General features: G+C 38.3%; 1 protein-coding gene across 2 annotated transcripts in view; it reads right to left on the bottom strand.

The window, feature by feature from the left end:
- LOC137979719 (uncharacterized) overlaps positions 1–8,563 on the bottom strand; it is an 82,441-nt gene extending 73,878 nt beyond the window's left edge. Inside the window, exons 1-4 of one of the 2 annotated variants that reach the window (XM_068827041.1) lie at positions 8,403–8,563; positions 6,052–6,158; positions 3,541–3,812; positions 2,695–2,850 (exon numbers count right to left, since the gene is read on the bottom strand). In XM_068827041.1, coding sequence (XP_068683142.1) covers positions 2,695–2,850; positions 3,541–3,812; positions 6,052–6,158; positions 8,403–8,520 — 653 coding nt within the window. In that variant the 5' untranslated portion in view covers positions 8,521–8,563. Of the gene's footprint in view, positions 1–2,694; positions 2,851–3,540; positions 3,813–6,051; positions 6,159–8,402 lie in introns of those variants that run through there. The other variant, XM_068827040.1, reaches the window with a different exon arrangement.
- Between the last annotated feature and the right edge of the window lie 4,303 nt (positions 8,564–12,866).

Genomic DNA, 12,866 nt, shown 5'->3' with positions numbered 1-12,866 from the left:
CTCGCACAGCACGCTTTTGCAAGTAGAATATTCTATTTAAATTGGAGACATATGGAGAAGACCAAGTGGAATTACAATACTTATAAGGATAAATTAGTAAGTAATAAAAGGCTAGCTTGGTTCTTGAAGAAAGGTGGAATCGAGATCTAAATATAATACCAACGGATTTTGCGATTTGCTTTGATAAAAAACTTATGTGATGCTTCCAAGTAAGATGCGCATCAAGATAGACACCCGGAAATTTGGTTACATTTGTTTGTTTCAGTAATTAGATTCCAAAGAAAATGTTAAAATTATGATTAGCTATTCTCTGTCTTGGATTAAAGATAACATAATAAGTCTTTTAATATTAACTGAGGGCTTGTTACATTTCAACCACATATCATAATGGTCACATCAAGTCAATATAGATATGAAAGATCGTATATTTGAACTGCGGAGAAAGATATGAAGACATGATTGATCATCCCAGTAACGCACACAACTTAAAAAAAATTTCAGGCCTGAAGGGGATCCCGTTCAGGCCTGAACATTTTCAGGCTTAAATTTTACAACTGCTTAAGTTATGTCCATAACTGGGATGATCAATCATGTCTTCAAATGGTCACATCGGTATTAAGTCCAGATTGACTGGTTGACTGAGTGAGTTTTTTTGGAGGCTGGTAGATGTTGCACCTGTTGACTGTTTGCCGCAAAACACCTTTTGGCCATTATTCGAGTTTCAGCCAACGAGTGAATCAGTAGTCAACAAAACTCTTACCAAAATTAGTTTATAAGAGATTTAACTTAAAATCATTTAACCAAGTCTTACTTACGCAATATCACTTAAGGAAATTTTTAGATCAAACCTATGCATGCTTGTGCGTGCCGTATAATTAATCATTTACCTTTTAAATTTTTGATGACAGTATATGTCTTTCCAAGTGTAATTGGCTTTCAATTGACTACTAACATAACAGACGCATTTTACTCAAAATGTAACAGGTGTGTAGAGAATCTGCTCCTAATCAGATTTCAGAGCTATTTTCTGTACCATTTAGATAAAAAAGATTTTGTATAATAATTTGATGAAATTTAGGTTAAAAGAGAACTGGGAAGAAATTCTTCTCCATATTGGAGTCCCGTAATTTTGGAATTCTATAAACAAGAAGGTTGAATTTACAAAAGTTGACAAAAATGCTTTTAATTCGATCTCAATGAATGAAAGGAAACAAGCGAAAGGTATACCCCACTTCTTTAACAAGGAAGTATTCATGATACCTTATAAAAAAAGAAAGCTTTTAATTATTTAAAGTGCTACTATGATCAAAAATCATTTTCTTTTTTTCCTCAGATTTTGAAAGCGTGTTCGCTCAAAAACCCGACTGGCAAAATATTGAGCTTTGATTTTTATCCAAAGGCTGTTTATTTTGAATGTAACGTTTGGATTTCACGGTCCGCCTTTACTCACGTTCAAAACTGACCGATTGGACCTCACAGGGTTGGATCTAGGGAAAAGTGACGTCATTGACTCACTAGCTTAAAACTTCAGCGTGTAAACGCAACTTATTATATATGCAAAATACGAGTTTAAAAATCTGAAAGCCCGAAACTCCCGTGCTGCATATTAATTCAGCCGCGTACACACGCATTGCATTCTTAAACCAGTGAGTCTTTGATGTCATTTTCTCCGCGACCACGCTCTCTCAAGATTTTAAAGTTAGTAATGGCGGACCAACAAATAACAAAATTCCAGTTAAAATAAACAGGTGTCTTTTTAAAATCAGAACTTAAAACTTGGGTCACTTATGGTCGATTATTAAAACATAGTTTAGACAATGTTCAACAAAACCGTGTTCTAAGCCATTTCCAATATTGCCAACAATCATATCCAAATATTATCTGCTGCTGATGGTAACAAGAAGGTTTGCATTCCAGACTAGACAGCAATTTATCTACTTAAAATATACCGCTTATAAATAGATCTGGAGGTCCAAATATTGTCTTAAGCCGCGGCCTAAGTTAGACTTTGTTTAAATAACTGGCCCTTAGTGTTTAGTAATCCAAAGAATAAAAAGAATTATATTTTGGTCGTAGTGGCACTTTAATATTAGACAATTATAAGTTGTGTTGTTTATTCTTATTATCTTATTTATATTTTATTAATTTCTTATTTTAAGAAGTATTAAGTTTTATGCTTATTAGCTGTTTGTATTTATTATTCTTTTAGAAAATATCTCATACTCTTTGCAGGTCCACCTCAGCCTTTGGCTTTATAACTGTATGTATCAAAAGACTGCATTACCAAATAAAGGATTGATCGATCGATCGATCGAATTCACTGTCTTTGCGGGTTAAAAACGAAGCTAATTAAATTGACTGATATAATTACTTTACATGACATTTGCCTCGTTCTAGCTATTACAAAAAGATAGCATATTATGCAATTTTTCCAACATGAATAAAAACAATGCCACTTGTTATTGTCAAACCAAGTGAAGCGTGCCCCTCAAGTCCAAGAATATGGCTAACGGGTTCAATGTTCAAATGATTAATTCATTAATGTAATCTTGAAGGGTACGCTTCATTTGGTTGACTGTAAATCCTTAGTAAGCCCAGAACTTGATTCCATGTCAGTCATGAATGTTATTTTCTGAGTTAATCAAGAGTGAGAGACACAGAGTCACAGCTCTGTCACCACAAGTTCTCCCTTACCCAGAGTTCTCCAGTCCGGTGAAACAAAACAGCTTCGACTCTATCTGTGACGTCGTTGGTGTCCACGTGACATTGACGTAATATTCCTGCGGTGCATACTGGGCCACGGACGATTTGATAAATCCGGGGGGACTGCTTGTAGTTACCTCCACGATACTACAAAACAGGTGTGGTTAAATGATCGTAATGTTGTAAATACGCAAACATTTGACGTATATTTGTCGCTACAACTGCACGTTCAAAGCTGTTTCACAATTAAGTCATTGGGTAATTACAGGATTACAATTTTTTCATGAGCGCCCGTTGGACATTATATGATATTATGTCCTGTTGGTTGAGAAATACGTAGATTGGGAACAATTTTGGCTTCAAACTACAATCTCACTCGGTTCCTGAAGTCATTCGCCACAGAAGAATAGCAAGCCCCGGTTGGATAACAACTTTGTAAATAATTTCCGACTGTGCGACCTTGAAAAAGATACATTCTTCTTAATAATTGTCCAATGAAATGATTCAACGAGACATGCCAAGTTAACGATAAACCAATTTTTACGTGAGAAAACGACGTTCACAACGTTCCCACCCTGGTCAGAGTTTTTTTCTCTGTCCTTGTGTGGGCCCATTTCCATAAGTAGGGCTAACGCTCACATGGTTCATATGGGGTACAAAACTAGCACTTCACATTACACTCTAATCAGTTACTGTTGCCCGCTCAGTACCCTGGCTGACTGGGTAGGAATGTAACGGCGTTACCTTGAAGATCGGGCATGGTTGTGTGGCGTTCTAAAAAGCAAAAAGAAACTACAAAGAATTAGAGCAAACAATGCATAACTGAGTTTGACAAACCTCTTTGATGGTCCACCAGCTCGCACGATGATGCGATCGAAGTAGGTCCCTCCTGGAGGAATCCCGATGCATGATCCCTCGGCCCGAGTCTCTTCCGTGAACTCAGGGCGCTCGTCACACGCCTCATTTGACTTAAAGACGTACACCAAGAACTGCAACGGAATGCTGCTCAACGCGTGTGTGGCGGTTGGCGTAGCAAAGTCCTCAATCATAACAGGAGCAGCATAAAAGCCCGTGTATTCTGTTGCGCTGTATGTGATTTTACACTCGCGCTGTAACAGTGAAAACAGTTACAAGTATTTAGCACTCTTCTAATCTCTGGCAAGGTTGGCAGACGGTAGAGGGGGTGGGGGGCTAGCTCTCTTCCCCGCTGAGGTTTGAACATTGGTTATAGAAATTTAGGTAGAAAATATATTAAAAAAACATGTGATGTGTTGCGCTATTCCCGAGGTACATGGTCCCGAGTAAGAACAACACACGTTATTACAAATTAATATAAAAGCGCTTTCTTCTGTAGAAAAATCTGTTGCCTCACAAGTAAATTCTACGGTACATTTCACGCAAAAAACCGATATCGCTTGAATCACGAAGCGATGAGTGCAATATCGGTTTTTCAAGGAAAATTTTACTATGGAATGTACCAGTTTGGCAATGCATTTTTCTTGAATCGCATGAGTTTTAAAAGAAAACAAGCACAAATCAACTTAGTCTTTACGTCCAAAAGAGTACAGATAATTGTTATTTAATTCCAGTTGACAAAAAAACATTCGATTTTCAATTCTGAACAAAGGAAAAACCGATTAAACCAGTTTTTGAAAACAACAAACGGTTTAGTGCTCAAGGAAAGAATTTGTGGAGTAACCTCTTCCACTAAATATGAGCTTTTACTGGTATTCTGTTTTGTCGTTGTCGTTTTCTTTCGCTCTCCTTTCGTTTCTGTTCTAGTCATAGTTCCTCCAGGCATCATGTAACCTTATCAGAGCTTCTAAAGATATGCCAAAAATGCAATACAGAGAAATAGGCAGCTCTAAGCAAATTAAAAATAAACACTCAGTTTTAAGTTTATATCCCTCCGTTGCTTGACCTGAATAACTGCGTAGCCGCCATTGTGGACCACAGCTATCACGTTATGTCAAACTGGATTGAAACCAGCGAAAAATGCAGAAAGAAAACATTTTCCAAACCGTTTTCCACCTGAACACGAAAAGCGTTGACTGGGTAAGAACTGTAGTTGACGTAGTATGGCCGTGTAGCCGCGTCGAGCCACAGAAAGCGCGCGAAAAATGAAGCCTTTCTCATGTTAAGGTGAGTTTACCTAGGTTGAGCTTGCAATCCAATCGAAAGCTAGTACCTAATCAGCGGTCAACTTAAAAAAAAGACAGCTGACCTCGGTGAGCTCTAAGCTTGAGCCCGCGATATGTTCACGTGTTACTGGTGAGCGGATACCTTGTTTTGACAGGTGTCATTTGATCAAAACATGGATGTCCAATATGAAAGATGTATGCTGTAAACTACAATCGTGGTCAAACGTTGTTGGGAAGGTTGCGGGCATCCGTTCACTTCACACCTAATTCGATTATTCTAACTATTGGCTGCAGTATTTGGGAAATACCATGCTCTGGTGGCCCCCCTCTCCCCCAAATTGAATGTTGGATTTCGTCAGGTAAGAAAAGTCACCATTTAATTCTCTGGAAAATCCAACATTGATACGGGAGAGGGGGGTTATCTGTAATTTCAGCAATAACTTGAACAAACATATCGAAATGCCAATATGTTGCCACTTCTTCGAGTTTCTGTGAAAGGAATGAAACCACGTGTATAAAATCGCATTTATTGCGCTTCGACCTTTTTCAGACAATCACGGAGCTCGGCTATAATATAGATAGAACCCTGCGCGCGTGTTTTATTGTTTTTTGCCACATTACCTCTATATTATAAAACAAATGAAGAAGCCTACGCCGTCTATTGCACTGTGATAAAGCATTCAGGACATTTGAGAACACGCGAGAAATTTAGAAAACACTCGCCTCGTGTTTTCTACATTTCCTTCGTGTTCTCAAGTGCCTGTCGTGTTTTATCACAGTGTAGTACACGGCTTAGGCTTCTTCATTTGTTAAATAGAGTTACAAAAATGATAATTGAAACAGAAAATAAGGTAGATTCACCCAGAATAAAAAAAGCTAATCGAGCTGAGTTAAATTAAGTAGTATTTATTTGAATGTTTCTTGGCAGTAGAGCTAATAAGGGGATAAAAAGTAGCCGCAATCCGGAAACACTAAGGAAGAGTATTAGTTGCTTGATAACAAGGACAATGTATGTTTATCTGCGTCACAATGCATAGATAGTGTCAATAAACATAAGACGTGAATCACCATTATCTACTTAGTTCTCTAGTTAGTTAGATAGTTTTTTGAGCCGCCGGGAAATTCTCGCTCTTCAACAGCCCTTTCTTGTATCGTGCCCCTGGATTCGGCCCAGTTAGTCCCCGCATACTATACTTTTGGCACTTACAGAATACATCAATGCGTTTGGTATTCCTTTGTCTCCACAGATATGTCCACACTCTCCATATCCCCTCGCCCAACGGCACCGTACCTCATCGTTATCGGCGTCAGTCACTATCAAGATATGAAATATATGTTTTGATTATATACCAGGGGCACCCGATGACGTTCTTCTCTCATATCCTTTAAAACGCTGTTTTAGGCTATCTGGAGTGTTTTAAATCCCTGTAAGTTAATTTTAGCGCGGCAAGAAAACTGTTATATGTTTAGTCATCCCAGAGAAACTTAAGTCTCCTCGAATCGATTAGTGTTTTTTTTGTCCATTTCCCGAACTCCGAAAGTCTTATTGCCTTTCCGAAAATCGTACCTACTTACGTATTCCTCTCCGTCTTTCGAAAATCATAAAGGGGGTGATATCTAAAGGTACTGTGGTGCTGCGTCGGTGGGGAAGTAGTACTGGAAAATGTGGTTTTATTAATGGAGTTGATAATGTAAATTGACCACCGTACAGGGATTCTAAAAGCTGACGTTTCGACCTTTCGATAAGTGGGGATTTAGGGTGCCAATTTGGAAGATGAATTCTTGTTCCAGATTCTTGCGGCTTTCCGTCGTACCTACACTAGATGAAGAGAAAGGCCGGAAATAGCGCAAATGACGAGTGGCTTGTTTAGATGCATCTTTATAATTCTTCTCAACATCGCGAAGGTGTTTTACATAAAGTAAAGTAAAGTAAAGTAAAGTAAAGTAAAGTAAAGTAAAGTAAAGTAAAGTAAAGTAAAGTAAAGTAAAGTAAAGTAAAGTAAAGTAAAGTAAAGTAAAGTAAAGTAAAGTAAAGTAAAGTAAAGTAAAGTAAAGTAAAGTAAAGTAAAGTAAAGTAAAGTAAAGTAAAGTAAAGTAAAGTAAAGTAAAGTAAAGTAAAGTAAAGTAAAGTAAAGTAAAGTAAAGTAACCATATTTAACGTCGATAACTCTTAACAGTAATTTAACTGACAAACCTGAGGTCGACAGTGCGCTCATTTTACTCCCCCCTCCCCACCAGTGCTACGTGAATCGAACTCAGGACCTCTTGCACCAAGGCTGCGCACTAACCGACTCTGCCATCCTTGATTCTCGTGCAAGTTATGCAATAAATGACATTTGCCGAGGTACATGTGAAACGATCGGTGATCTTAACAGATCGCTTAGGTCCCGATATTTTGCTAGTGTTAAGAGTGAAAGGACAAGTTTTGCATCGTGAGCGCGCGCATTTGAAAGTGCCGGGTTGCTCGTTAGTTTTGAGCGCGCTTCTAACTAAAAAGTTGCCTACGTTTTTGACGCGAATGAAATTAGTGGAGGTTGCCAAAATGTTCTACCAGTCTCGGGATCATTTTGGAGTAATTTAAAGTTATGACGAATGATCCTTTTGACTTCGTGATTATAAGGATGGAAAGTGACGTTTGTTGTGCTGTCGATCAAATTGTTGGGCACGACGATGGCCCGCTTTGACTACAGAAACAGGATAGCCACGTTTTTCACAAAATTGGCACATTTCCTCTGATTTTCTGGAAAAGTCGGAGTTACCAATACATACACGTCGAAGTCTAAGAAATTGAGAATAAGGAATGGAGTTCTTGACATGTGATGGATTTGACGATGAATACAACAAAAAACTGTGAAAATCTGTAGGTTTGTAGTGCACGCTGGTACATAACCCGTTGCCACAGATAGAAACTTTGATATGTAGGAAAACCAATGAATTTTCCAAAATTTCCCAGGTATATTTAGGAGCCGGATGAAAGGAATTAACGGAGGGTATAAATTGACCGAGTTCTTCTCTGCTGGATGAAATGGCGCCGATGCAGTCGTCGATGTAGCGGCCGTTGCACTGATTAAAAAATTGGTGTTCAACATATCCTACAAAAAGATTGGCATAGATAGGTCCCATTCGTGTGCCCATCGCTACACCATTAATTTGTTTGTAATAACTGCCGGTGAATGAAAAACAGTTAAGCGTTAATACTAGTTCGGCAAGGCGGAGTAGCGTTTTCGAGCTTGGTTCTTTGACAGTGCGTTGATCGAAACGCTACTAATTCCCGAAAATCATGGCTGACTTTCGTTGCGGTTTCCATGCAAAACGACTAGTAGGCATTATTTTCACATATCACGAAAGTTCGAGAAGACAATTGGAGGGGATTCAGTAAACGCCTTCCGAACAGATTATTTACCGAAACGATCCGGGTGCTCCTGGTGTAAGGACAAGAGCGCGAAGAAAGACAGACAAACAGAGAGACAGGTAGAGAGGCAGGCAGACAAAGCGAGTTTACACAAGGTTACTCAGGCGCAGCCAAACGGGAAAAACACAGGCGTTAAAGAATCATACCTGGGATAAAAATGGTGTGATTGCATCCAAATTTCAAACGCACTATTGGAGTCATTGTCGTTACCGGGGACGTATTCATACGTCTGGTGTCATTTCGTACGGTGAGGTTCACGTACATGCGCAGTTGCCATTTAGCTCCAGGGTGATGCACCAGGAAAATCCAATTAGAACCCTCGTAGCTGTGGATCAACATATGTAAAAGGTAACCCAAGAGGTAATTTTTACTGCAGAGTGCACTGTGGAGAGGGTTTAGGGTGCTGCCGTCCGCCAAAAGCTAAACCGCTATTCCGCTACCGTACTAGCGTGTTGACTTACAAGCTTGTTTAATTACTTCTAGTCGTAAAGCGAGGAAGGGGCAGGGTGGGGCAGGTACCCCGGTGATCTACATGAAACGTGTTGTACCTAGTTTCCTTCTCTCAGATAATCCATTGCTTTCCCATTGGTGCTATTCTTTCTAGAGCAATGTGAGGAAACAAGGCAATTTGCTCTTAACGCAAGCGCAAATTGGTCTTCGTTAGTGATGACTTAACATACCAGGTGACAGATACATAACACAAGGCAAAACAACAACGCTGGATACTTTCCTTGCGGTGGAACACTATATTTATGATGCACATGTGTTCTAGCATCAGCGTGATACAGTCGACTTTTCATTTAGAGTCGGAGACAATTTTTTTCTTGAGTCCTTACGGCCGTTGATCTTCTGATTTTAAATTTAAGTTTAATTTATTCCATTTTCACTGCAATTACACATACAATTTAATAAGCTTTGATGTAAAACTGTTCAGTCGTTTTGGGAACACATGTTATCAATAAACACTACTATTGTCATCAGTGCAGTACGCTAGTCTGCTCTCCGTTTCTTCGCCGTATAGTTTTTCTCCACGTAAATTGGAACAATTAACTGATTTGAACAAACGACGCAGTCGACGACTGGTTCAAGGTAAAATTGAATCTATGAAAAACCTACTCGCAAAATATCAGTACAAGAGCCAACATCAGAGTTTTCAACATCAGAGTCAATCTCTCCGTCGTCTATCCACGCTGATCTGCTTCCGGGCTCCACGGCTTTGATGTTGGTCCTTGTTCTTAGTTTATTTTTTGGTACGAGGGGAGGGGAGGGGACCTTTTTTTTAACTCACTCCAACGTGTTCTACATGGATGTAACACGAAGAAACAGGTATTATCAAATCAGGCTGACGTAACTTAATTGTTTATTAATTTTCTAAGTGGGATGCATCTATACATCATCTATGCCATGAAAGTTATAAAAGTTACTTTTTGTTTCAGTCATAATTTATAAAGATCACTACTGACTAACCTGACTTGATAGTAGCGAGGTGATATGCTAGGAATTGGAAAGGTATATTGAAAACTGTTGGTGCCAATTGTCCAGTCTTCATTTGTACTAAAATCCGTGCATCTGAAATACAAGCTCCCAACGCTTCCAATACAGCCGTCCTGGCACTGTAAGTAGTGATTAATGCCAATCAGCTGTCCAGAGCTTATAGTACTTTGGTCACAGAACGTGCTGGACGAGAACGATCTTCGCCAACCGATCCGGAATGTTATAATGACCTGAAAATGCAAAGAAAGTTTTTGAAATCTTCATCAAGTTGACAAAATCTTCAGAATATGGTCGGAAATCTCTGGTCGATCTTACTCTTCATTCTACATTTATTGAGTCAGTAGAAACTATATAAGTTATCACGCTAACTTTAACATAAGAATTATAAAGTAGTGCTAATCAAAATATCGAATGTAATAGAAAACCACATATTAAAAAATGTAAATAAAATGATATAAATATATAAATAAATATGTAAATGATACATAAATGCAATATATAAATATATAAATGATATCAACGAAAATAAATACTACTACTACTTCTACTACTACTACTACCACTACTACTAGTAATAATAATAATAATAATAATAATAATAATAATAATAATGATGATGATGATGATTATGATGATGATAATAGTAATAAAATAAATTTGAAAAGACACTAGTTCTATCTAACCAACTAAACTTGTAAATGACTGTTTATTATAATTAAGACTTAAAAATTTGTAAAGATTCTGAGGTTACAACATCAGAGGGGAGACTATTCCATTCCCTGGCAATTCTAGAAAAAAAATTATACTTAAATGCATAATCAAAAACATGAAACAAACAGCGGCTACAAACAATGATGAAGCGCATTTTGATTTTGACTTGACGTTTTGTATGCTACAACATACATCTTCAGAAGCGAGGGTTGAATAAATTCAAAAAATTAAAAAATTAAAAAGACTGGTAACTAGAAAGAATGAGAAAAATAGTAACATAAATAGATAGCAGTGAGAACTGATCGTTTCATAAAGCCCGGCACAGTTTTTCACTGCTAACGTTTTCGTTTAACGCTGGTTTAAGGTCACGTATTACTTAACAATGCAAATCAGAGCTACCATTTGCTAAACTTGAAAATGGTCCCATTTTATGTTGTGACCTGTTTTTACAGCGTGATCTGTAAGCATACGAAACGTCAAGTCAAAAGTAAAATGCGCTTTATCATTATGTAATTTGTAGCCACTGTTTGTTTTATGTTTTTGACTAAGTTCAAATGGCCAAAGACCAAGAGTATTTATGACTTAAATACATAGTTATTCGCTCAACATAATATTTGAAGTCATAAGATCCACGGGTTCCAGTTTCTGTAGCTGTTATTCAATACTTAGATTTGTCTACATGAATATTGCCCTTTCCAAAATATCTGTACTACAATTAGGGGGTGTTTACATGATACCGGAACGAGTTTCATTCTGGTACGAGTTGTCAATTTCATACCGCATTTACATGAACGACACCGACGATTACCGGACGCCATCTCGACGAATATTTAGAAATACAACGCATGCGTCAATAGTCCCAGTCCACCACGACTTGACGACTCGTACCGGAATGGGAGTCAATATAGCGTTTACATGATACCGGTATAACTTTTCATACCGTTATGAAAATTTCGATCCGGTACAACTACCGGGATGAACTCATAACGGTATGAGTTGTTCTGGTATGAGATTTCTCACCGGTATCATGTAAACGCTACATTGACTCCCATTCCGGTACGAGTCGTCAAGTCTTGGTGGAATGGGACTATTGACGCATGCGTTGTATTTCTAAATATTCGTCAAGATGGCGTCCGGTAATCGTCGGTGTCGTTCATGTAAACGCGGTATGAAATTGACAACTCGTACCAGAATGAAACCCGTACCGGTATCATGTAAACACCCCCTTAGTGTACCCGCGGAGTACTGTATCAGGGATAAGCACATTCGCATAAAGCCTCACGCGTATGCTGGAAACAAAAAACAAGTTTCTCGTGCAGGAATGCTTCACGGGGTACCATGTTAAAATGTGATAAAACATGGCAGTTACAACGAATGTGAATTCAAAGGATAATTGATCCCAACGGTCTTAATATCTGCGAAGAAACGTATTAGATTTCAGTTTATTATTTAGAGTTATTTTTCCGTTACTCTTAATTTGTTGTAACTGCCATGTTTTTATCACAGTTTTTCTAGTATTACGTCAACATCCATTTACCATATATATGTACATAGAAGCAATTCAATGTAAACTCTCATTGTACCTGAAGAAGGCTGGTTTGGCCAGCCGAATTATAGTACACCACTAAAATCAAATCTACGTTGTATCGGCTCTTGCTTAAAATATTTATACAACTTTAGATCGCACACGCGAGATCGACAACCAAAGCAGCTTTCAGTTTCACAAAGGAAGCACCCGCGGGAGAGAAAACGTCTAAAAAGAAAAAGTCTTGCCAAAGGGAGGGCTTAGCTTAAGATTTTTTTCTAAACTATTCCATAATGACACTGTTTGATAGTAGAAAGTCCTTTGTCCTCAGACCCGTAACCAGGGGGGTGCACGGGGTGCGTTCGCATCCCTCCACAGGCCCCAATGGTCCGCATTTTGATACTCAATATCCAAGTTAATGAGTGCTGTCGGTTAAACTGAAGTTTAAAACTTAACAGTGATATTTGACCAAAATCAAAGAATGGAAAAAGCAGTAATGTATTCACTGGGAAAATTAAACCAGCTGCATTCTAGTAGCCCGAGCCATTCAGAACATTTCAATGAGCGCAGAGATGTATCTATAGCGATATTTCTTGTTTACAAACATTGACGTCACATTTCTTTTGATATTCAAATTAGCCAACCAAGGAACAAAGGAAGTCATTGTTTCAACAGCCAATTGGGTTCCGGGTTGGCATATTAATAACAATAGGTGACGTCACGAGAAACATCGCTATAGGTGCGTTTTTTTGGGAAAATCCAAAAACGGATTTCTGATCACGGGATTCTTCAGCGTCAAAAAAAACGCAAAATCCGAAAAAGGATATTATTTTCCATGACAACGCAAACAAGCAAACTCAGAGGAAGCGCAAATATAAGA

The sequence above is a fragment of the Montipora foliosa genome, chromosome 12 (genome assembly GCF_036669935.1).
Source record: "Montipora foliosa isolate CH-2021 chromosome 12, ASM3666993v2, whole genome shotgun sequence".
Lineage (NCBI taxonomy): Eukaryota > Metazoa > Cnidaria > Anthozoa > Scleractinia > Acroporidae > Montipora > Montipora foliosa.
This window is presented reverse-complemented; position numbering and strand designations above follow the sequence as displayed.